This window comes from Mustela lutreola, chromosome 6 (genome assembly GCF_030435805.1).
Source record: "Mustela lutreola isolate mMusLut2 chromosome 6, mMusLut2.pri, whole genome shotgun sequence".
Lineage (NCBI taxonomy): Eukaryota > Metazoa > Chordata > Mammalia > Carnivora > Mustelidae > Mustela > Mustela lutreola.
Window position 1 is genome coordinate 65,399,333 of NC_081295.1, and position 24,508 is coordinate 65,423,840.

Genomic DNA, 24,508 nt, shown 5'->3' on the forward strand with positions numbered 1-24,508 from the left:
CCTAAACTCTTCTGTGAAGTTGATAATTCACCAACTGTGCCATTATAAAATAAAACTGTGCCCTGTTTTATACTAAGTTTATATAGTATGTAATATAAACTATACATACTATAATATAAATAACAAATATTAATTTCCCTTTAATGTTTCAGGATGTATTGATTACTTTTTGGAATTTCCTATATTTTAGAAGGGATTTCCCATTCCCTTAAATTTGAATTATGAACTGGGATTTGTGCCTTCCTCTGTTGACTGGTCTCCTGCATCGAGGCAGTTTTGGGGTGTGGGGTGAGGAGCCCTCTTTCTCAGACAGCCACCAGGCAGCTACAGCCTGAGAGGCTGCGTCACCGATGGCGGCCACTGCTCCACACGCTGGGGCATCCAGGACTCCTCGAGCCACTTGTCATATAAAACCCTTTATTCTCTTTCCTCCCTTGTTAGCATTCAGCTGTTTTTTTCTGGATGAATGCATCACCATTTAGTAATAAACTGTTGTTTCCAGGGGAAGAGTGGTGCAGTGTCTCCACACAATGTCACCTCCTGTCTTCACTGCCTGCCTCCTCTCCTCGTGGTACCGGCCTTTTCCCATCAGCAGGCGACCCTGGCCTCGTGCTTCCTGGGTGCTCGGAAGTGAGAAGCCACCCACATGGGGTGCAGGGATTAGATCCTGCTGCGAGGGTTAGGAATCCGGTTCTACCTGTTCTCCCCTCCGGATAGCACAGGGTTAGGAAAATGGGCATGACACCAGGGACGGTGTGAGATGAGACCACTTTCTTAGTGTCAAGGCCCTTAGAATAATCTTGGACACATAATAAATGATGAGGAGGAGTTGTTTTTATTTGCTGTGGCCCAGCGGAAGGAATCCGTGCTTCAGAAGGCAAATTTTTCTTCTGTTACCCCTTCTCCTTCCCACCTGGCCATCTCAGATTCATGCACAGCTGACCACAGGGCGGGAGGGTGGATGCGAGGGCGGGGACAGGCTCTCTGGGTCATTGCTCAGGATGTGATGGGAAGCAGAGCCGGAAGAGGCTAAGGGGAGGAGATCAGGGGAGGAGACGGGTTCTTCCAAGGAGTGGGGGCAGCGTGTGCAACACTGATGGTGCAAGGAGAGCCAAGTTCAGGAAAGTGCCACTCACCGCAGCCGTCTGCGGGGCTGGAGCAGAGACGGCCAGGTGGGCCCACAGCGGGTGATGCTGTGGGTCACAGAGAGCAGGACGTCCCTGCCAAGGGGGCTGGAGTTTATCCCAGGAAAACAGAGGCACTCAAAGAATGGTCAAAGTATGAGTGTCAGAGCTATGTCAGTGACTGGTTTTGTGGGTCTAGACTTGGAAGGCCATCCGTAGACCAGTGAGGACACCCTCGTGACAACTTCCTGCCCCCTCAAAACCGCTTATCTTCCATCAGCTGGGAAACAGATAACCGAGCTAGTTAACATTTGGTTCTGAAATATGCATTTCTAGATTGAGAGAGGGAACGAAAGGTTTTTTAAGTTTGCTGATAGGAACTGTGTTTTGTTTGTTTGATACATTCCTGGTTTCTGTCTTTGTTCTATTTAAATGAGCTGTCAGGTAATTTAGGATCTCAGTTTTAATATTAATGGAGCCCTACAAAAATATGACTATGGGATTAGGGAAATAAGTTGGTATTTTAGTAACCTGCCTCAAAAATTCCTAAAAGTCTACATCCTCTTTGGTTATCACTTATTACTGTTTCATGAATTTGGTTGCTTTGATTGGGCCGAATTAAAGAATTCCTCCACTTCTTTAGCGTTCAGGCAGTATTTGAATATTAATCGCACTCCAGCCATTGTCCAAACTTGAGCCTGGAGAAGTTTGTAAGGCTTGGTTTATGACTTCCAAGTCCCAGCGTAGCGAACATGGACCTGCCTTTCCTGTGGCATCCATCCCATACCCCTCTAGCAGCATTAAGGTCTGCTGGAAAACAAAACAAAACACCAGTGCAACAGTTGAAAGACATGGGGGAAATAAACAGACACGCAGCAGGAGAAGATGCCCTATATAGCATATCCCTACTGCACCAGGCCTTGCTTTCCGATTTGAAGCCAGCAGAGCTGTGATTTTTTTTTTTTTTTTTTCAAACTAAGGATAATTTTTACCCCCTCTATCCTCCCAGGGACATTTGACCATGTCTGAAGCCATTTTTTTATCATCTTAACTCTGAGTGGGGGTGCTGGTGGTGGTGGTGCCATCAGCATAGAGAATGTAGAATCCTGCTAACTACCCTGTAATGTCCTACAGAGCTCCCTCCCTGTCCCCTGCCTAAAATGTCAGTAGTGCCAGGGTTGAGAAGACTTAACACTAGAGATGCTGTCTCTGCGGGCTACTTTTGAAAATGTAAGCAGCTGGTTGGGGAAGAAGATGACAGGCAGCTCTGGGGATGCCGGGTGGGGCCGGACTGCAGCTGGCATTCCGCAAGCTCCTATTAAGTAGTCTTTCATCCTGAGGGCATTAAAAAGGTTGATTGCCAAGTCCAGTGGGTGCTTGACGCACAGGTATCTTAGAAATCCTATGTGTCTGGTTTTCTTAGTAGGTCAAATCCTACTCAGAAAGGCTTTAAAGGTTTTATTTTATTCTAAAAATCATATTTCTTTCTTCAGATTAGGCTGATTGCTCACCCAAACTCATTAACGTAATTGGTTTTAATGGAAGTATTCTGGCCCCCATGCGTTTAAATTGTATAGCGGCCCAGCAAGGATGTGACAGGATCCTTTTTCCTCAGTTTCCCCTCTGTGCCCTTAGACAAAGGCCATTCTAAAGATAAAACTAAGGTAAAATTACAATTGAAATGTTGAGTTCAAAGTCTACAGTGTAATTTATCACCAGCTTAAAAAAAAAGATCAGTATAGGTCCCCAGAATTTATCCAGAAATCATTTCTCAGACTTCGGTATTTACGGTCATTGGTTGTTCCTCTCCTCTGGGAAGACCTTCAGAATTTCCAAACCTTGCTGAACCAAGCCAGCCTTTTGGAACCTCCTAAAGAGCCGCAAAACTTCATTTCATGCAGTTTTTCAGCAGCTCCATGTCTGTCCTCAGTGATGGGAGAAAAAGAACAGAGGTCTCTCTGCTTGACTGATCGTAAATGATCGCCTTTTGCAGATGCTTTTGGTATGGGAACAAAATCAGCCATAATCTTCAGGGTTTTCAATGTCATTTTGAATACATCAGGAAACCAAAAGGCAGAAGAGTCTGTGAAGAAAAAAAAAATTTTTTTTAGATGGTTTTAGAAAACAATTAAGTTTGCATCACCACTTCCTCATATCAGGGAGATCATATGATAGTTGTCTTTCTCTGCTTGACTTATTTCGCTAAGCATGATACGCTCTAGTTCCATCCATGTTGTTGCAAATGGCAAGATTTCATTTCTTTTGATGGCTGCATGTGTAAACCTGGTGATTCACAGACCTGGGGATAAAAATATATGTATATAAAAAATATATGTTTATAAAAAATAAAAAATATAAAAAAAAAAATAAAATAAAATAAAAAAAAAAAAAAAAAAAAAAAAAGGAGAGCATCTTCAACAAAAAAAAAAAAAAAAAAAAAAAAAAAAAAAAAAAAAGAAAACAATTAAGTTTGTAATGATGTGTTTAATGTACATTCTGGTTGGGGCCCCAGCTGAGTTTGAATCCCTGAGCTTGAACTGATGTTTAGCAAGCATTTCTTATCCGGGGAAGGCCTCCCCTACTCTCAGCCCACACCCATTTGAGCTTCACTGGCTCTTTTGAACTGAAGCTATTCTCACTTTTTACTTGGTTCAGTGAACAAGGTTACTGTTTAAAAACAGTGGCTGGGGAGTTGCAGTTCTCACTGCCCTCATGCCCCCGCCCCCCCCCCAGCCCCGGGTGTACCCCAAGCTGTGTGAGGCCAAATACTTAGGACGATTAAAAGGGCCCTTCACTGATTATTTGGTGTTTGCCTGGCGCAGAAACTCCAAGCAAGAAGGGGGAGTCATGCAGATATGTTGCAGCCTATTCAAGAAAGAAGGATTTTAGGATGGAAGACACTGAGCCAGACTGTAAGTTCTTGGACTCAACATGTGTGTTTACATTCTGAATAAGGAAATTCGGGCATCAGGCAATCTCTAAACCAGTTTTTAATGCTTAAAATGGGCCAAAGTACACACCAGAAAATCTTTTAATTGTTTTGTCTTTGGGGGAAAAACACCTGACTGGTTTTAATGTTCTTAGTAAAAGGAGTGGGAAGTGTAATTAAATGGAATGAGCTCTGTTATGTTCTATAGATGATGGATTTGAGTACTGTCTTCGTTTATCCTGGAGCCATGTGACAGCTTCTGTGAAAATTATAGGCAGACTATCATTGTTCTCCATTTTCCGTGTTCCTACTTTTTTCTCTTTGGGGAAGAACCAAAATGAAGGTGCTAACAACACCTAGGGTCTCCTTCAAGTGCGGGATGTAGGCTATAGCAAGCTATACATTCATTTGTGCTGCTGTCCAAAGAAAATTTTGGTACATAATTTATTGTTGATTCTTTTAAAATATTTGACATTTTGTTTGTTTTTTAAATAATCTCTACACCCAATGTGGGGCTCGAACTCACAACCCCAAGATCAAGTCGTACTCTCTACCAGCTGAGCCAACCAGGTGTCCCTGGTGATTTCTTAGTGCTCTTAATATTTGTATCTGGACCGGATCAGGAGAATTTGGGGAAATGATTGCTTTCCTATATAGAGGGGTATATTCGGGAAGTGTTGTTTTTTTCCCTGCTTAAAAAGTCCTACTTCTCTTGTCTGCATCCTGATTTCTTAGTTTTTTAATCAAGAAGTGCCTGTATTTTCTTAGATTTCTCCTCACCAGAATGCTTTCATTTTCATGGCATATAAACAGTGAATCACGTGGGCCTTACAGAGAAAAGCACAGGCACTAGAATCTTACATACTGCATTTTGGAGTTATTTTTATCTCCTTATTTTCTTCTCTAGAAATGTCTTTATGTAGCTGTTTTATCCAGTTTAATTCTTAAGAGTAATAAAGATTCCTTATTCGGTAAGTTATTTGTTCTCATAAAATACTATGGATCTTCATTTTCATAGGTAATATTTGCAAATTTTATAATAAAAACACATCTGATCTAGGAAAGAAATGTTACATAAAATGTCAGGACCCAGTAACCATTAGGAGATGGATTGCAGGGTGACTAAATGGTTTGCTTTTGTTATTTTAGGATTATAAAATAAGGAATCAGAGTAGCATATTAGACAGGTCTTTGGAACTGGATCTGACTTTTCCTTATAGCTCTGTGATGTCAGACAAGTTATTTATAGTCTATAAGTGTATTGGTATCATTATTCTACAATGGGAGTAATTGCTAATTTGCAGGATTGCATGTACTTGAAAGAAGTAGTAAAAGCCTTACTTAATACCCAGTTTTCCAGAAAAAAAAAAAATCAGCGTTATTAATGCATGTATTAACTCATTTTCAGTTCTGTTAACTCCTTTCAAATTTATTTTGTGCTTAATGATGCTATTTTACAGTGCCCTACCTTTCTGTGTGGAAAGCATATTTACGTATAGTACTCAAGTCTTGGGATTAGACACAGTTGCATACCTAATAGGCAGTGGTTTTCATAATGAATTATTTAAATGTGATAGAATAAGATTGCTTCAGTCAAATGAAGTACAGGTTACTCAGTAAGAAAATTGGATCCATGTCTCTGTACCCTTCAGGTGTCCTCCCCTCTGTCCATTCACAGAAGCCCGTACAGCTGTGGGTGGAGAACCACTGCTGTAATAATGTTTACTGTCTGTTTTCCCACGCTACAATGTATGCTTGTTGACAGCAGGGAATTTTGTCTGTATTGTTCACTGCTGTATCCAAGCACCTACAGACAGTGCCTGCCAAGTGGTAGGCACCCAGTCAGTTTACAAATTAATGCGTCGGTGCCTAGTCTTCAGTAGGGCCATACCTACTCTTTATAAAACACACAAAATAACAAACGAGGATACAGTTTTATATATAAAATAAAGCGTCTCACTCCATGAGAACCTAATGATTATTTCTGCAGTTGATAAAAAACTAGAGGTTGGTTCCAACTTTTGGAAGAAAAGAAGAAGTCAGCAGGAAATGTTACTGTCTTCTGTTACAGATGATTAACTGTGTGCCAAGCAGAACAGAAAGCCAAAAATGTTTACTTCTTTTGTGAAGAATTATTAAAGGAAGGACTCTCATGAAATAATTTCAATAATAAAATGCCAGGCCGCAGGCCAGATAAGCTCCTTCTTCCTCCAAACCCTGGGGGAGGTCCCTGGTGTGTTCTGCAGGGCAGCCCCTTCCACACACTCAGTGACGATCCACACCGCCTGGTAAACTCAGCCTCCTTCACCAGGAGTTTTATGTTGTCCTATTTTTTAAAAGCTAAAAATTATGTTAAATGGGGCTTTGGAAAAACGCTAGGCATTCTCGAAGTTATGTTGAATCTCTCCTTCTCTCAAGAAGATAAATGTTGCACTTGAGAGTCAAAAAACCAGATTTCCACGCTAACCTCTAAAACTCCCTGTGGGACCACAAGCAAATCCCATTTAACCTCCCAAGCCTCCCTGTCCCCTACCCTAGCAACAGTCATGCCTGCCCTAGTCAACATGGGCAAGTAAGTTTATACCCAAGAAGTGATTTATAATCCATAAAACAAGTTATACAGTGGTAGTTAAAGATATACTAAAAAAACAAAGCAGGCTATTTCCTTAAATGAAAAATTTATTTACTTTATGACTGTGTATATAGTCTGTATTTGTCAAAGTATCATTAATTAGGGGAGGAAAACCCCATCAAGAGTAAGAAGACCAAAGTATAGTTTTTAATGCCATATATATATATATATATATATATATATACATTTTTTGAAATTTAGAAAACACTGTAGCATAGTGGTTAAGATACTAGATTTTAAAGTCAAACTGATGTTGATTTTACCCATGGTTTAGCTATATATGTTGGACAAACTTCTTAACTTTTTTGAGCTTTGACTTTTGTCTCTGTATAGTGGGGAGCATATTACCTAAATGTAGGCTTACTATGAGGAATAAATTAAATAGGAGACAAAGTTCTTAAAGCATCTAGTACAGTCTAGAACACGAGATTCAGTAAATGGTGATTGTGTTTGTATAGTTATTATTTTTTAATTCTCTGTAAACATGAATATATGACTTGCCTTTTAAATCATATAGTACTAGACTTTTAAAACATATTAGTTAGCCACTATTACTCTGTATAAAAATCTGGTAGAGTCTCTGATTTTACATGACTTTTACTTTTCTGGGTCTAAGGATATTTAGATTAAGTGGTCTTTGAAACAAACATCAATACAATTAAAGTTTCCAAATACTATCATTCACACACCTGAACCTCCTGAGATCGCAAAGTATGTTAAGTGGGGTTTAACTTATCACTCCATAGCAAAACAAGCGGGTGTTCTAAGGGAAGAGCTTGGGCAGGGGTGTTTCAGGGGCAGAAGTTAAGAATTCTCTTTCTTGAGAAATGCATGTTGCCTGTGAATCTTGTATGCTGTACAGCCAGAGTTTCTCAAGTTTAAACGTAAGAATTTGCTGGATAGGGGCGCCTGGGTGTCTCAGTGGGTTAAGCCGCTGCCTTCGGCTCAGGTCATGATCTCAGGGTGCTGGGATCGAGTGCCGCATCGGGCTCTCTGCTCAGCAAGGAGCCTGCTTCCCTCTGTCTCTCTCTGCCTGCCTCTCCATCTACTTGTGATTTCTCTCTGTCAAATAAATAAATAAATAAAATCTTTAAAAAAAAAAAAAAAAGAATCTGCTGGATATGTTCTAGAAGTGAAATAGCATCGAAGGCCGGGGAAGACTGTAATCAACAAGAAGGGCATCAAGGTGGTAATGCATATTGTCACACAACCTAAAGATGTTAGAGTTCCAGGATGGACCTCGCATAGTCTAAAATGCACATCACAGGAGCACCTAGGTGTCTCTGTCATTTGAGCATCCAACTCTTGATTTCGACTTAGGTCATGAACTCAGGGATGTAAGATTGAGCCCAGTGCCAGGCTCCACACTAGGGGGAATCTGCATGAGATCCAGTCTTCCTCCCCCCACCCCCGCCTCTTCCCCTACTCTCTCTCTCATTCTCTCCCTAGTAAATAAATAAATCTTTAAAAAAAATAAAATAAAATGCACGTCATATTAAAAGTCATCAATCCTTTCTTGGAGCATTTCACTGAGTCATTGTCTGGTGAATATTCTTTGAATTGAAGTTTTAGTACCGAATTGCAAGCATTTATATACTGTCTTGACAATATTATTTACTTTTCTTATCAGAACCTCAAGGTAACCTGAAACAGATAAATTTCAATTGAACTATAAACTAATTTCAAAACTTGGGTCAAATTTTTAACATAGGGGACTCCTCCATTAGAGAATTTTTTTTTCTACAAGATCTGTTCTATTTTAAAAGATTATGCCATAATCTGTTTCTGGATTATAATCTGTTAAGATATGTAAATAAATTTTTAGTATTTTATCACAGAATAAAATAATGTTGCTTGAGCAGCAAGTAACACGTGATGAAAGACCAAAAAGGTAAAGTTAATATTTAAGCTTTCCATTTACTTAATCTGGTATTAGCAATGCAAAGTCGTCCTGTTTTTCTCTAACACAAGAGTTATAAAGTACTGTCAAAGATTTAACATTTTTATAAAACACTTTATTAAAAATTCTTCAAATATTTGAATATTTGAATTTGAATAAAAATTCTTGGAATATTTTCTGGTAATCAAAATACATAATTTAGATATATAAATATTTAAGTTTAATGTCTTTATAATTAAATGCTATCAATACTAGCAAACAGTTAATGGTCAAGGTAAAAAATAAAACAAGCGTCAATCAAGAATTTTAGTTAGATTAAAAAAATTATCAAGAACTAAGTGAGAGCTGTTTAACCTACGTGAATTCTATCTGTACATATGTTAGAGTTCTCTTAGTTCTCAAATACATATTTCTTAAGCATTCTTAAGTACATTCTTAAGTATTTATGTATTTTTTAAAAAGTATTTTTGCAGGTATATGGTGGGTATTAGGAATAAGATGGGGCCCTTGTACTAAAGTAGCTCTCAATTGTGTCCATTTTGGATGGTGTTTTAGATTCCTCATATAAATTATAAGGTCTGTAACCAATTGCAATAGAGTTAACTAAAATCCTGCTGTGGGAACCTAAGAAATACACACACCTGAGAATACATGAAATGGAAATGATGTGATTCATCCAGTCTAGGGAAAGGCTGTGTTTTTCAGGAACTGTTGAAACAATTGTGCTGAAGGATTAAAGCAGTTTTTTTTCCCCCTCAGTTTTGAGATGGATCTTGGATTTTGCTTTATTGACCTGTATGTCACGATACCTAATGAAACAGCAATCCCTCAGCTACCTCATAGCAACAGTTGAGTTAAATGGCCCACCACAGTGGGTGAGGCTGTGTTTTCCAAGTCACAGCTGGAAACTGAATGTGCTGGTATGGATATGCCTCATTTTACGGTGCTTTGCAGATAGTTTTTTTTTTTTTTTCTTTTTTAACAAATTGAAGGTTTCTGGCAAATCCATCAAGTCTATCAATGCCATTTTTCCCAACAGCATTTGCTCAGTTCATGTCTCTGCATTACAGGTTGGAGATTCTTGTAATATTTCAAACTTTTTCATTTTTATATTTGTTATGGTGATCTGTGATCTCTGATGTCACTATCATTAGTTGGGGGCACCACAAACTGCATCCGCACAAGACAGTGAATTTAGTAAATGGGGGTATTCTGACTGCTCCTTGACCAGTCATTCCCCTGTCTCCCTCCCGTTTGGCCTCCCTATTCCCTGAGATACAACATATTGAAATTAGGCCAGTTAACAACCCCACAATGACCTCTAAGTGTTCAAGTGGAAGGAAGAATTACCTGTCTCTTACCTCAAATCAAAAGCTAGAAGCCATTAAGCTTAGTGAGGAAGGCACGTTGAAAGCTCAGATGGTCCAACAGCTGGGCCTCTTAAGCCAAACAGTGAGCAAAGTTGTGAATGGAAAGGAGAAGTTTCTCAAAGGAAATTAGAAGTGTTACTCCAGTGAACACACAAATGGTAAGAAAGTGAAACTGCTTTATGCCTATAGGGAGAAAAAGTCTGAGTGGTCTGGATAGAAGATCAAAGCAGCCACAACATTCCCTTCAGCCAAAGCCTAATCCCGAGCAAGGCACTAACTCTCTTCAATTCTGTGAAGGTCTGGAGAGGTGAGGAAGGTGCAGAAGACAGTTGCAAGCTCACAGAGGTCAGCTCATGAAGTTTAAGGAAAGAAGCCATCTCTATAACAGGAAAGTGCAAGGTGAATCAGCAAGTTCTCTAGAAGATCTAACTCAGTCATTCATGAAGCTGGCCACACTAGATTTTCAGTGTCGATGAAACAACTTTCTAATGGAAGAAATTGTCGTCTAGAACTTTCACAGCTAGAGAGAAGTCACTGCCTGGCCTCAAAGCTTCAAAAGATAGGCCGACTCTAGTTAGTGACTTTCAGTTGAAGCCATGCTCACTTATCATTCTGATTATCCTAAGGCCCTGAAGAATTACACTAAATCTACTCTGCCTGTGTTTCATAAATAGAACAACAAAGCCTGGATGACAGCCCATCTGTTTACAACAAGGTTTACTGAATATTTTAAGCCCACTGTTGAGATCTGCTTAGAAAAAACTTTCGAAATATTCCTGCTAATTGACAATGCACCTGGTCACCCAAGAGCTCTTGGGGGGGATGGAAATAATTGTTTTCATGCCTATTCATACAACAGCCATTCTGCAGCCAATGGATCCAGGAGTTATTTCATTTCAGGGGCATCTCAGTGGCTCAGTCACTTAAGCATCTGCCTTCAGCTCAGGTCAAGATCCTAGGGTACTGGGATCAAGTCCTGCACCATGCTCCTTGCTCAGCGGGAAGCCTGCTTTTCCTTCTGCCTGCTGCTTCCCTGCTTGAGCTCTCTCTCTGACAAACAAATAAAACCTTTAAAAAAAAATAAAAAACATTTCATAAGACTATGGCTGCCATAGATAGTGATTGCTCTGATGGATCTGGGCAAAGTCAGTTGTGAGTCATGGGAAAAGGCCGAAATAGCCACATAAACTGGAGTTTGGAAGAGGCTGATTCCAACCTCATGGATGACTCTGAGGGTTCAGGACTTCAGTGGAGGAAGTAACTGCAGACGTGCTGGGAACAGCAGGAGAACTAGAATTAGAAATGGAGCCTGAATTGCTGCAGTCTCATGATAAAACGTGAACAGATGAGGAGTTGCTGCTTATGGAGGAGCAAAGAAAGTGGTTTCTTGAGATGAAATCTACTCCTGGTGAAGATGCCATGAGGATTGTCGAAGTGACAACTAAGGATTTAGAATGTCATTTAAACTTGGTTGATAAAGTGGCGGCAGGGTTTGAGACGATTGGCTCCAATTTTGAAAGAAGTTCTACTGTGGGTAAAATGCTGTCAAGCAGCATTGCATGCTACCAAGAAACGGTACCTAAATAGAAGAGTCAGTCGATGTAGCAAACGTTATTGCTGGCTTGTTTTAAGAAATTACCGCAACTCCCCCAGCCTTCAGCAACCACCACTGTGATGAGTCAACAACCTTCAGCATCAACGCAGACTCCTCTACCCGCAGAAAGATCAGAATTCACTGAAAACTCAGGCGATCTCTAACATTTTTTTAGTAAGAGAGTATTCTTTAAATTATGGTAAATACATTGTTTTTTTAGACATAATGCATTGCACTCTTAGTAGACTATAGTGTATACATAACTTTATATGACTTTATATAGCTGGGATTTTATATGACTTTATAAATGACTTTATATGACTGGAAAAGCAGAACATTCATTTGACTTGCTTTGTTGTGATACTGGCTTTTTGTGGTGGTCTAGAAGGGAACGTGCAAAGTCTCTGACATATGCCTGTGTTGAGAGTTAGGGACACGACTGAGACCCTTCCTACCTAGACTGTCTTGCAAATGAAAAAACAGTAGGATAGACCCACTTCCTTTTGCTCTCTGTGATATGTAAATAGATTTTTGGTTGGGGCACCTGGGTGGCTCAGTGGTTAAGTCTCCTATTCCTGATACAGGCTCAGGTCATGATCTCAGGGTCGTGAGATCAAGCCCTACATCAGGCTCTGTGCTGGGCATGGAGACTCTTTGAGATTCTCTCTCTCCCTCTGCCCACCCCTACCTCTGTATGCATGCTCTCTCTCAAAAAATAAAACAAAATAAAAATAAACTCAGTGGAAGTTCAGAACTTCTCTTTAGAACAACACAGAAAAAAATGGTTTTTGGTGAAGAATTAAGATCAACTGATTTCTAGTGACAGAAGTGTTTATTTTTCAAATCTTTGTGTAAACCTGCTTCCTGGGTGTGAGATATATACATATATATATATGTGAACTTATCAAAGTCTGATAAGGCATTACAGAGAGTTTGGCACAAATCGAAGGAAAGATCACTCATAACTCTGTCACCCTGACGTAACTGTATTGATTTTCATGTGTTCCCCTTCAGCATCAATGTGCACATGTATCATTTAATTATTCTCATTAAGGGTTACATTATGAGCATCGTGGTGCCTTACTTTTAGTAATTCTATTTTTACTGGTTAGATAATAACTCACAGAAGGAACATTCTCCCATTGACTGTTGCTGCTTTTGAGTTTTGACAGTTGTAAGTTTGTTGGGGAAGAAAAACATTTCCTTTACTCTTTTAGGGTTAGTCCCTGAGGGCCTGTGAATTGAACTAACAAAGGGCAGATTAACCAGAGAAAAGGTTCACAGTTCTTATTTTTACCTACACAGGAGTTCACAGAAAGGAAGTAAAACTCAAACTAGTGAGTTTGGATTCTGGGACATGTTAACAAAGGAAGGGGGTTTGGGCTTCAGGGGCTGATAAATTGTGCAGTAGCAAGGAAGTAGAAGATATACAGAGAAGATGAGGGTTAACATAGTAAGGTTTGTTTTTGCAAACTCATTTTCGCACTGACCAACTGTCTCTGCGGGTAAGAGTCACTCTTCTTTTTCTGGTGCGGGAGAGGGGGATACTGTCATAGGGGAAATTTAAGCCCCTGATTTTAGGCGGATGGGGGTGGGGAACAGGCTGAGAATTCTCCCTCCATCTGTTGAGGCTTAACTCCCTTTGGCTCAAAGTAATATCTGATGCCCCAGTGACAACTTTGGGAGTGGGATCTGTGCTCCCTTCCTGGTCCTCTGATGGATATCGTTACGTGGAAGGTTTTCCATGTTTTAGATTATTTCCTTTAGAGACTCAGAAGTAGGACTATGGAGTTGATAATTTGGGGCTTTTTAACAGCAGTGAGTAGACATGGCTGGACTCCTTTCCTGGAATCACGCCAACGTGCCCGTGTACCGGGACTCAGTTTTAATACTGCTTCTTTGCTCCTTACAGCCTTTTTGCTCCTCACATCTTCAGTGCTGCGTTTGGAAGCACATGTCTGATACTTCTCTTCCGGGTACATCCCAGATGAAGAATCAGGAATAGTCTGTTCAAGGATCCAGAAAGGGATAATTCTAAATAGGTGAAGCTGGTTGTGATATTCATGTGCTGTGGTTTTAAGGGGTCACATAACTTGAAGCAGGTGTTTGTCTCCATGTTGACGTGTGGGTGAGGGGTAATTAAAGATGTTTTTTAAATTATAAATTGATAATTTGGGTAGGGGTCAGTCTTCATGTGCTATTCACCTCTAAACCCAAATTAACATTTCATTCCCAATGGGACTGATGGGTCAGATGATAAATAGATTCTGAAGGGTGAGATGTGGCTGAGCATTTGTGGTTGAGGTTTAGAACTGGGTTGGCCCTACTTGGTAAATGTTCTTGGAGTTGTGGGCACTATAGGACAATCCAAGGAGCTCCATGTGCCTGGGTAGACAGGAAGGAGACCAAGAGGCTAACACAAATTTTGGAGATTAAAGATTGAAAAGCAACAATTTTGTTCATATTTTTCATTGTTTCAAAACAAACACAAAACTTAAAAAAAGATCACATGCATGCATATATAGGTAAACAACCAAAACAATTGAAAAAAATAGTTAATGTCTCGGTGAACACTTAAAATTAAGTGATCTGTCTTTGTTCATATAAGCAGCAGTTATAAATTATAGTTATAAATAGTTCGGGGCAAATGCTCTGAAGCTCTTTCTCCACTTTTTTTTAAAAGTTCATGTTATTTTACTATATTCAGTCAAAATTTTTGATCCAGCGCTCCATATGGACATAAGGATAAGAAAACCAAAGAAATGCCCCAGAATTTATCTTACAGGAAAGAGCAGGTGAGACTCCTGATGACTAAAATAATCGTAATCATTAAATTTTTCTCCTGTTCATGGCTAAAGGAAGGAAGTCTTTTTATTCCAGCATCCATTCTAATTGTAAGGAAGAGCCTCTCACCAATTACAGCAAGTAACTAGATGTCCAGATCACTTCCAGATTCCTTAAACTCACTCCTTGAACATTGACTGGATTTTCCAGAGGGCATATTATGACACATGCGAATCAGGGAATTTGAGGCTTGTCCCCATCAGCTGGTTACCACTGGGTGGGATCGTAAGCAGTGCATTTGAAAACTCTGAAATGGCTCTGACGTATTATAAATTAATGGCATAGGATGTTCATTAATTATTAAGCTGAGTTGAAATATGCTGAATGTTGTTGTACACAGATTTTACAGTCAATAGATGTCATCAGAATGTTTTGAAATTATACCCATGAGAAAAGTAGAAAGGGTTTTATCACTGTGCATTTGCAGTTGCTTGTTACTTTTGCAGTAACCTTCAAAAACAGGACACTGATTTATGTTGTTCAGCTTCTCCTCTTCCTAGAAAATTTAGCCACTTTGGGGGGAAAAAAAACTTGTATTATCTCAAAACCCCCTTTAAAAAAAATCAATACTTAAGTTACTGTTTTTATCCTGAAGTATTAAATTCTTAATATTTTAGTAAGATAGTTAAAAATATTCCTTGATGGGAATTATATTCCATTAAAAATATGCACTTAAAATGGAGTAGGGATAAAATCGTTATTTAAAAACAAATTAAATGAAAAAAAATCTCTCTGGAAATAAATTTGGGATTCTAAGTTGTTTTGGTTATAGTATTTCTCTACCTAGAGTTGTGTCCTAAATTCCATTGGTGAGAAGGACAAAAGGCTTAACAGAAGCCACATGGAATTTCAGATAACATCTATTCAGATCCTTTTGTTATATCCTTCTGTAGAACTGTATTCTTCTCTTTGGGAGTCCTTATCCCAGTTTACACTGTAACCTTCCTTAGTGTGATCCTTTTGCTAATGCATATGTCTCTGTTGCCTGTTAAGTTTCATGTCGGCAGGACCTTCCTACTTCTGCCCACCATTGTACTCCCAGTGCCTGGCACACTGGATGTAGGCACTTGGTGAACAGTGGAATGATGGGACAGGGTGATGGAAAAGGATGGATTCTTTCAGATATTATTTTAAAAGTCCGTGAAGCTTTTTTAAAGATAGCATGTTAGTTGTGTTGTCCTTACTCAGCAACTGATTGAAAGAATTGCTTTGTTACTTTTTCATTCTGCATCTTGTATCTGTCAGGCGATACTATAACACCATTTTGTAGAATGGGAATGCTTTATAAGATTTCATTGTCTTTTAACAATTGCAGTTTTTTAAAAGGTTTGACTCCCCCATACAAAGGTTTAAATAATCGTGTCACCAAATAGACCTCACTGCAAACTAAGCTCATATAGAAAGATTTTCTAGCACATACCCCACAGAGCATTGTTATATATTTCCTAGAATCTGCTTATTCTTTCAGAAGTCTTAAAGTAGCTTCCTGTTTCCAATTGCTTGAACTTCCCTTGCTTTTTATTTTAGCACAGCACCATATGAAGATTTTTGCTTAAGTCTTATGTGATAAGTTTCAAGACAAATTAAAAAACAGTGTTTTTGCAATTTTCTTAAAGCCCCATGTAGTTAAGTATGTTTTTCAAATAATGATGCTTTTTAAAACCAATATTTGAGGCTTTATTTTGCCTTGTAACAGTTTAAAGACTTATTACAAACTGTTATTTCTTAATTGAAATAATATTAAAACATCTCTTTACTTTCTGCTCTTACCGCATTGAAAAAAAAAAAAAAAAAAAAGGAAAGAGAAGCTCTGGGGGAAAAAAAAAGCCAGAAATCGTTACTTTTAACTTTTTAAAAAATTTGTGTTTTGGGAGGGTATTTGTGAGAGAGAGTATGTTTTACTTTACATTACCCTGGTTATGGTACAAGTAGTTAAGGGTTTTGTTTTGCTGGGGATCTTTTGTTTGTTGTTTTGTTTGTTTTAGCTTTGGCTGTTGTTCATTGTAGAAATGAATATTAAAACATTAAAAAGATTGAGCATGTAATGTATACAATACAAATTAATTTTCTAAAGTGCTGAATTTTTGAATACTCTAAAGTCGGGGACTAACCTCAAGAGCAGGTTCAATGATGACAGTATGGTTTACTGCAGAGCTGTTAGTCTACTTACTGTAAGATTTTAGAATATAAGCATTAGTCCACCTATAAATATAACTTCTTGAGACTGAGTTTGTGCTATCTCTTGAGTAACAATGAGTATAAGACCTCGTGGTCTTTAGCAGGTTCCTGGAGTGCATTCTAGGTTGTCATTTATTAGTAGAATCACATGAAGTTGATTTTGGGGTAGAGCTGATCTGATCACATGGAACCTGAGAGACCTAACAGAGATATAGACATCAAAAGTTAGCCAACAGGGGGGAGGGGGGTTGGGAGAAGGGGGGTGGGGTTATGGACATTGGGGAGGGTATGTGCTTTGGTGAGTGCTGTGAAGTGTGTAAACCTGGCGATTCACAGACCTGTACCCCTGGGGATAAAAATATATGTTTATAAAAAATAAAAAGTTAAAAAAAAAAGTTAGCCAACACATCTTGCCTCTAGAGAGTACCAGTGGGCGGGGCTAAGCTTTAAGAATAATTTTAAGCTGGGTCATTTGCTGAACTTGTATTCATTTTAATTGAAGCCCAACATCGAAGCTCCACGTAGTATAATTAATGTAATTGCAGCCTAGGAAACTTTTTAAAAATCTTAAGAATGCATGCATGGAATGCCAAATGCCTAAAGCTTTAACCCATCTTTCTGGCAGTAATTAAACAATAGGACCACTGTGTAAATCTATTATTAGATCATGTGGTAGGGTGATATTTGCATAAAAGAGCATACTTGACTTTCTCTTCTGCAGTGGGCTAGTTTACAGCTTACTGAAAAATGGTACCAAATTTCTGAGAAACACAGTAGAGAATACATCACTATGCTATACCACATCACTATTCTATACCACACCACTATTTTATACCACGGGAAGATTGCATAAAGAGATGGCTTCCATTGCCCTTGACTCCAACATACAAATTCTGAGTAGCTATCAGTAGCCTGTGTTGAGTTTGTATAATTTAGCTTATAACAATTGCCTTTCCAGAGAGTCAGAGGACAAATGAGTCCCCCCAAATGACTCAGACTTTATTGTTTCTGGAAGATTTCACCACAAAGCAATACAAAGTATAAAGTATCAGTTCAAGTGTCAGTATGAACAGTCAACTGTGTCATACTTAATGATTTTCTAACCAAAAAGTCTAACCTCATTTTTTAATGCAAATAAGTGTTAATTTATGCTTTATGACAATGGCATCAACATAGTAGATAAGCAAAACCTTTCTTTGTAAGGGGTAGAAAAACATTTTCTCTACCCTCTTAGGTATGTTTCCTGAGGCCTGCGAATTAAAACGCCAAGAGACAGATTAACAGGAGAAAAGCATATAAATTTTTACCGATGTTAGTATTTTTACGTGCATAGGGGCTTCATACTACTGAAGTAAAAACCCAAAGAGACTTTTAAACCCAGAGACTTGTATTCCATCTTAATAAGCGTGATAAGTAGTAGAGAAGTGACTAGACAAAGGAAAGCAGGTTTGGGCATGTAGGGGGAGGCCCATTGTGGGAAAGTAACTATGTGGGAGAAACTAATGGTAGATAAAGGTTATTTAGTAAGATTTGTTAGGTAGACTCAAGTTGTCTCTGGTGAAGTCATTCTCTTCCGGAAAAGGAGAGCACCTTTGCAAATGGAAATTTGTCACTTTCACAAGGTGAAATTTATGCCTTGCCTTTAGGCAAAAAGGAGGTGGGCAGAGAGTTCCTCTTGTATCCATTTCTCAGTTGCCTTCAGCTCAAAATAATCCGTATGCCAAAGTGGCATCTTTGGGGTTGGTATATCCTGATCTCCTTCTTTTACATAAAGTAGGGCCCTGCTCTCCTAGTTTCTCTTGCCTTGTGCTCAGTGGATTCCTTTTCTGGAGCACTGCATTTTCCCCTTGTTCCTTGTTCCTTCAGTGACACTTCTAGGTTTTACCCCCGATATGAACCACGTATCATTCAGGATGCGTAAGTGGTGTCCCTTTCTCACTGTAGTAGGAGAAGGGAAATGTGAAAAGAAAGGTGAAAGGAATTTTAGGGAACACTCTGGAGATTTTTTCTTATCTTAGTAAGAATAAGAAGATTTTATCTTACTACTGGGCTTTTTTTTTTCTTCTTACGTTTGACAGTTTTGTTATCTTTGGACATGAGCCCTCTGCTCATCATTTTAATAATTCCTGGGTCTTAATTCTTATTTTACTATAGAGCTTAAAGCTTTCTTTTCACATTCTAAAATTATGAAGCAACAAATATCATATAGGAAATGTATAGTGTCCTCTTACAACAAGTGAGGAAAAGTTCTATATTTTAAGAAAGCGGTTTTAAGGACATAAAGGTACAATCTTCATAAAAGAAATTGACAGCTTTTCTAGTTGCTGTGATTGTAGGTTGATGTATGCATCTCTGCCGTTTTTTCTGTGATCAATAAATGCCTTCCTGCTTTGGGTTATCGTGCTTTCTCCTTGACCAGAAATGCCCCCCACCCACATGTGTACTCTTTAGAGTCAGCTCAGGTGCCCCCTACTCCAGGAAGCCTCCCTTGCCTTTCTCTGCTTCCATAGAACCTTTCATGCCCCTCTGTCATGGTACTTATCCACATTATATTTTAATTATCTGTTTCTTTGTCTGTATCACTTGGGGGCCTTTAGCTTCGGTACCATTATTTTTGTTTTACCATGGCTGGCACTATGCCTGCTCATTAAATATTTTGCTGAGTAATTACCTGTGTAGACCCTAGCTCACACACCTCACCCATTAGTCATCGTACTTGGCTTTGAGTGTGCCCTCACCTGGCTGCACGGGGATCATGCCTTTGGCCTTCAAGCTTCTGCCCTCACCAGCCATGCTAACCCACCCGGCCCGACTGGCAGCTCACTGTCATAAACTGAATCCAGAGAAGATCAAACAGCATGAGACTGGCCATCAGCCCAAGATTACCCTGCAGAGCCCAGGCGAGACCAGGCATGAAGCCGAGCGCTGAGCTCGCCGCTCCCTCTGTACGTCAGCTCCAGACTCTCAAACTTGCCATTTTATTACTGTCTTACCAACACTTCCTTTTTTCCAGGCCTACACTGTTTTTTTTTTTTTTTGGGGGGGGGGGAACTGTTTAAGTCACTTATGTCTGCTCAGTTTTTAATTTAATCTGAGCTTAGTTCTGAACTTGAAAACTGCAGTTTCTTAGTGACAGCCCAGTGACTTTATTGGGAAGCGAAATACAGAGGGTCTGAGAGCAGTTGCATTGCATTTTGAAAAGTGAAAAAAAGGAGTGGCCATAAAAACAGCAGGGGGCCTGGGGCCTCTTGGTGCTTCCCGCACACAGGTATTAACACTGATCCAGGGTCCAGTTGAACATAAAATTAGTTATGTCTCCCTTTGACGAAATACAAATCAGTAGGATTTAAGACAGAGCTACATATATCTGCTGTACTCTATAGCCGGAATTTTGGCAGAGAGCGTGGTTGAAATATTTGTATCTACTATCAGATTGCTACTATTTATTTTATGCCTGTCAATTAAGCTAAGGAAGGGAGGGGTAAGAAAGAGAGAGAACCATGATTTCATCCCATGTGGATTATTTTCTGTCTTTTCACTGAAGGTCTTGGCTTCTATTTCTGTTGTCTTGGAGACCTCCCAATTTTTCTTTAAAAATAGCAGGCATTATCAAGAATTCATTAGTATTGTGAAGTCTTGTGAAATTATAGAACTCCTGTGATTTTGTGTCTTTACAAGTACATGGATGAACTTTCACAAAGCAGAGAGGAACATTTTCCTTAGTGCCAGGACAGAGCATCAGAAGCACAAAGTCACCTGTTTCTTTCCCTCATCAGAAAAATAATAATAATTAAAAAGCCTCTGGCCTCTTAGGCCTCAGGACCGGGTTATTCCCCAGGTAGTTGAGCAGGTGAGCTTTCCAACCCTGCTCTCAACCGTCAGCATTCTGGAGGTAAACCAAGCCAGCTTCATATTCCATTCCAACCATTCATTATCCTCCACCCCTGTGTACTCAGTATAACACGGGGACACTAATTGCCTGCCTTGCAGGGTGACCCAAGGAGTGAGACCTGCTGTATGCAAAGCCTCTGGCCCAGGGCTTCTTAAGTGGGTGAGGCTGAATGAATGGCTCCCCCAGTTCTCGTTCTTTCTATTGTTGCTAATATTAAATTCTTTCCCCTCTATGGTGGTTCTACCTCACTTGCTTTTTTAAAGCTCGGATTTTACAACGAGCAGTCTGTGTTTCTCCTGCTTTACAGGGTCAATTATGAGTGTTTTCAGTGGTGTTTGGCATTGCCAACTTATTTGGTGTGTTAGCCTCAGGCCACTTTTCCTTCCTCCTGGAGTTAATTGATACCAGCTGAGAGAGCAAATCCCAAGTCTGCTGGGCAGGAGTTGAATGAGTAGAAGTACCATAGACTAAATTGGACATTTTGAATTAGAATTTGAAGTGTGGTTTTAAGTAATATAAAAAGGTTTATAATAATCTGATGCCAAAATATAAAGATTTAGAATCAACATTTGGAACACTGCACAGTATTAGGATAGTTTTTCTAGCTTTTATTTTCAACCTATACTTTTTAAGTAAAGTTGAGTTTTATAAAAGGGCTAAGATTTTTTTTTTCCCCTAGTGAAATGAGAGTCAACAGGTTTTTCAAGCTGGGTTAGAATAATTTCCAGATCAGTGGAAACTGAAATGTGTTGCTAGCAGGTGTTTTATTGTAGATGGCTATGAAATGACTGCATTCTGTCTGCATTTCTAAAAATTTAGATGAAATGAGCTTTCTCACGTGCAGACTTAGCTAAAAGACCATGGATCGGTACGAGGCAGATCAGTATTGGTACCTATATAACCCCAGCATGGACAGGACCTGTACTGACAGCTGCAGGTGGCCATGAGTTTGAGGGACCTGCTCACAGAGATGGTGCTCACTCTACTCCAGGGGAAGAACTATACACCATGTCACTATGTCAGCTAACTAAGCTCATGGGAACCAAACCACCTGGCTTCTGGGCATCTCTGTGGAGTGGGCCAGGGACCCTGGGGATGGAGGTAGAGAAGCCCCCACTCTGTCCATACTGAGTGAGGTACTGAGAAGTTGTCGCTGGGACAGGCGTTTCATGAGTGGGCTCCAGACCTTATCCAGATCAATTTGGAAGGAATTTGAGGTAGGCTCTTGGATTCTCATTATAAGAAGTCTCATTCTGATGGAAGCAGCAACATCTCCACAAAAACTGCACAGTGTGGCAGGGGGTCATGGAGGGAGAAAGGGATGGGGCGAGGGAGCAGCTCTTCGATGAAAATTAGATAAAAGAATGTACCTTCTGCATTATTTTTGCTGTAGGCAGTAATGTTTCTGACAAAGTGTATGTCATTGCAAAAACTTTTTGCTATAGAGAGATTATTCTCTTGATATACAAGTAAAATGTCAGTTACCCCCAGAGCTCTCAGAAGTTCACTTCTTGAACCCACCTGGTCTTGCCCAGCACAGTGCAAGTTTAGGTGGAGGATTTAAAAATCAACCTTAACTATGGGGCGCCTGGGTGGCTCAGTGAGTTAAAGCCTCTCTCTGCCTTTGGCTCAGGTCATGATCTCAGGGTCCTGGGATCGAGCCCCATGTCAGGCTCTCTGCTCAGCAAGGAGCCTCCTTCCTCCTCTCTTTCTGCCTGCCTCTTCTCCTACTTGTGATCTCTGTCAAATTAAAAAATAAAAATAAAAAAAAAAATAAAAAAGTTTGGGGAAAAAAATCAGCCTGGTGATGAGGCTAGAACACAGTGATGTCATTCATATTTATTTCTGTCTGTATAGAGTGGAGTTACATCTTTGGGTCCCTAATGCTCATACAGCTGGGGCGGATGTCTTGTTATAGAGGGTAGCCATTAAGGCAGCAAAAATTGCATATAACCAGTTATTCAATGCAGAGACCTAGGTCATCATTTTTAATGTGGTCCATGTACCACTTTAATGTGATTTTTTTTTATGATTAAGATGTTCTAAATTCAATCGGTGAGTTTTAGACAGAGAAGGCAAATGTTTCCTTGTGTGAAACACATCCCTCAGTAATGAGACAATATGAGCTGTTTTTTCATCCTTCCTATTGCTGCTGGAGGGAAGTGAATGCTTGTCGACACTGTCTTCAGGGATGAAAAACGTTGTCTTTCAGACAAATGTAAAATGGGGTTTGGGGGCATCTAGATGGGACAGTTGGTTGAGCATCTGACTCAGTTTTGGCTCGAATCATGATCTCTGGGATCAGGCTCTGGGCTCCACGTAAAGTCGGCTTGGGAGTCTGGGCTCCATGTAAAGTCGGCTTGGGAGTCTCTCTCCCTCCGTCCTTCCTCCTCTCTTCTCTCTCTCTCGAATGGATTAACCTTTTTTAAAAATCAGTTTTTCTCCAATATCAATAGTTACAACACTTTTTGCTACTGAATATTTGTTTACAAAGTCAAGTTCAGCCTGCCTGCTAGAAAAATCTTGCCTCACAAAAATTGAAGAGCATATCCAGAGGAGCTAAACTGAGAAACATGTGAATGACTGTTTCTAAGACAACATATTTAAAAAATCTGAATGACTAATTATACTTGTTTATTAAGTGAACTTCCTTTCTCAACTAGCTCTAAAACATGATCACCTGTGACCCTTATCGTATACATATTTGCTAGACTAAGAGCAATTCCTGATGTCATATGGGTTCATTTATAAATTGGCTGGTCGAGAACTGGGACACACATTCACATTATGATAATACTGCATGTAGAACTGATATCCCCAAAAGCCTCTTTCATCTATTATGTAGTAATACTGTCATACAATCTTCATGAAACAAATATGCCCAGAGTTATTCAGCGCTTTCTAAACATCCGTACTGATGGTAAAAGGATCCTCCCTCAGATTGCTGATATTCTGTTTTGAAAGCTGATGTTCTCACTCTCTCTTTCTCTCAATCCTTGCCCTCTCCCCCATCCTCATTGTTTTTCTCGTTAGTCTACGCGGAGATGAAACTCCATATTACAACTCCTCTCTCCTTCACTCTTTCTAAAAAGCATGCGCCCTTTTGGGCATTTCCTAAGGATCTTCATTGCCATAAAACAGTAGGTAAAATAACAAGGATTGAAGAAGTCTTGGGCTTATACTTCGTCTGTAAACTAAAAAGAAACCATATTGCTGTATCGCTCACGGGCTGTTCGTGGTACATCCAGGGAAGTGTCTGGTGTGAGGGAACACTCAGAGGCTGCCCTGAGAGTCCTTCACGCTTCGTTAGAAATCGGAGACAGTTGGGGGCGCCCAGGTGGCTCAGTCAGTTAAGGGGCCTACTCTTGGTTATGGCTCAGGTTCTGATCTCAGGGTCCTGGGATTGATCCCCATGTCCGCTCCAGACTCAGTGTGAGTCTGCTGGAGATTCTCTCTTTCCCTCTCCCTCTGCTCTTCCTGCTTATGCACTATAAATAAATAAATAAATAACATTTTAAAGAAAGAAAGAAAGCTCAGACAGCTCTCTAAGTATTTTCCTTTCTCACAGGGACTCTGCTGGAATTTTGAAGACAGAATAAGTGGTCTAGGAACAGGTTCTTGGATAAAGAGCAGGGCAGAGACAGGCCAGGCCCTGCGACCAATATGGCGCTCCCTGGGATGGAAGGAAGACACCTTGGCTGACAGTAGTTCCTTCCTCCCCACCTCCACTTAGGGTTTGTTGATTCTTTTTCCCTTCCTCCAGGAGGAGCTAGCTGTGCGGATGGACACTCTCAGTCTCTCTCACCCTCCTTCTGGCTTCTCCCACTGCTTTAGATACCAACTCTCCCATGGAGATTGTCAGCTGAGACATGGTCCCAGAAAATTTCCAAGGCACTTAGAAGACAGGAGTCCGTTTATCAACTTACTTTTGGCTTAGCTTTTGAGGACCGCAAAGGCCCTATAGCTTGGGCAGATTTAGAATTTGTAATTGGATTCTCTTCTTTGAAATGGGTGTAGCATACTTGAAATGAATGTACGGTTTGGA

At 39.9% G+C, this 24,508-nt stretch overlaps 1 protein-coding gene across 14 annotated transcripts in view; it reads left to right on the forward strand.

The window, feature by feature from the left end:
* MAP7 (microtubule associated protein 7) overlaps nucleotides 1-24,508 on the forward strand; it is a 167,729-nt gene that overhangs the window by 67,554 nt on the left and 75,667 nt on the right. For 6 of the 14 annotated variants that reach the window (XM_059177460.1, XM_059177470.1, XM_059177462.1 and 3 more), the window contains exon 2: nucleotides 3,947-4,036. The exons of the other annotated variants lie outside the window; for them this stretch is intronic. In XM_059177460.1, coding sequence (XP_059033443.1) covers nucleotides 3,947-4,036 — 90 coding nt within the window. The remainder of the gene's footprint in view (nucleotides 1-3,946; nucleotides 4,037-24,508) is intronic. 14 annotated transcript variants of the gene reach the window in all.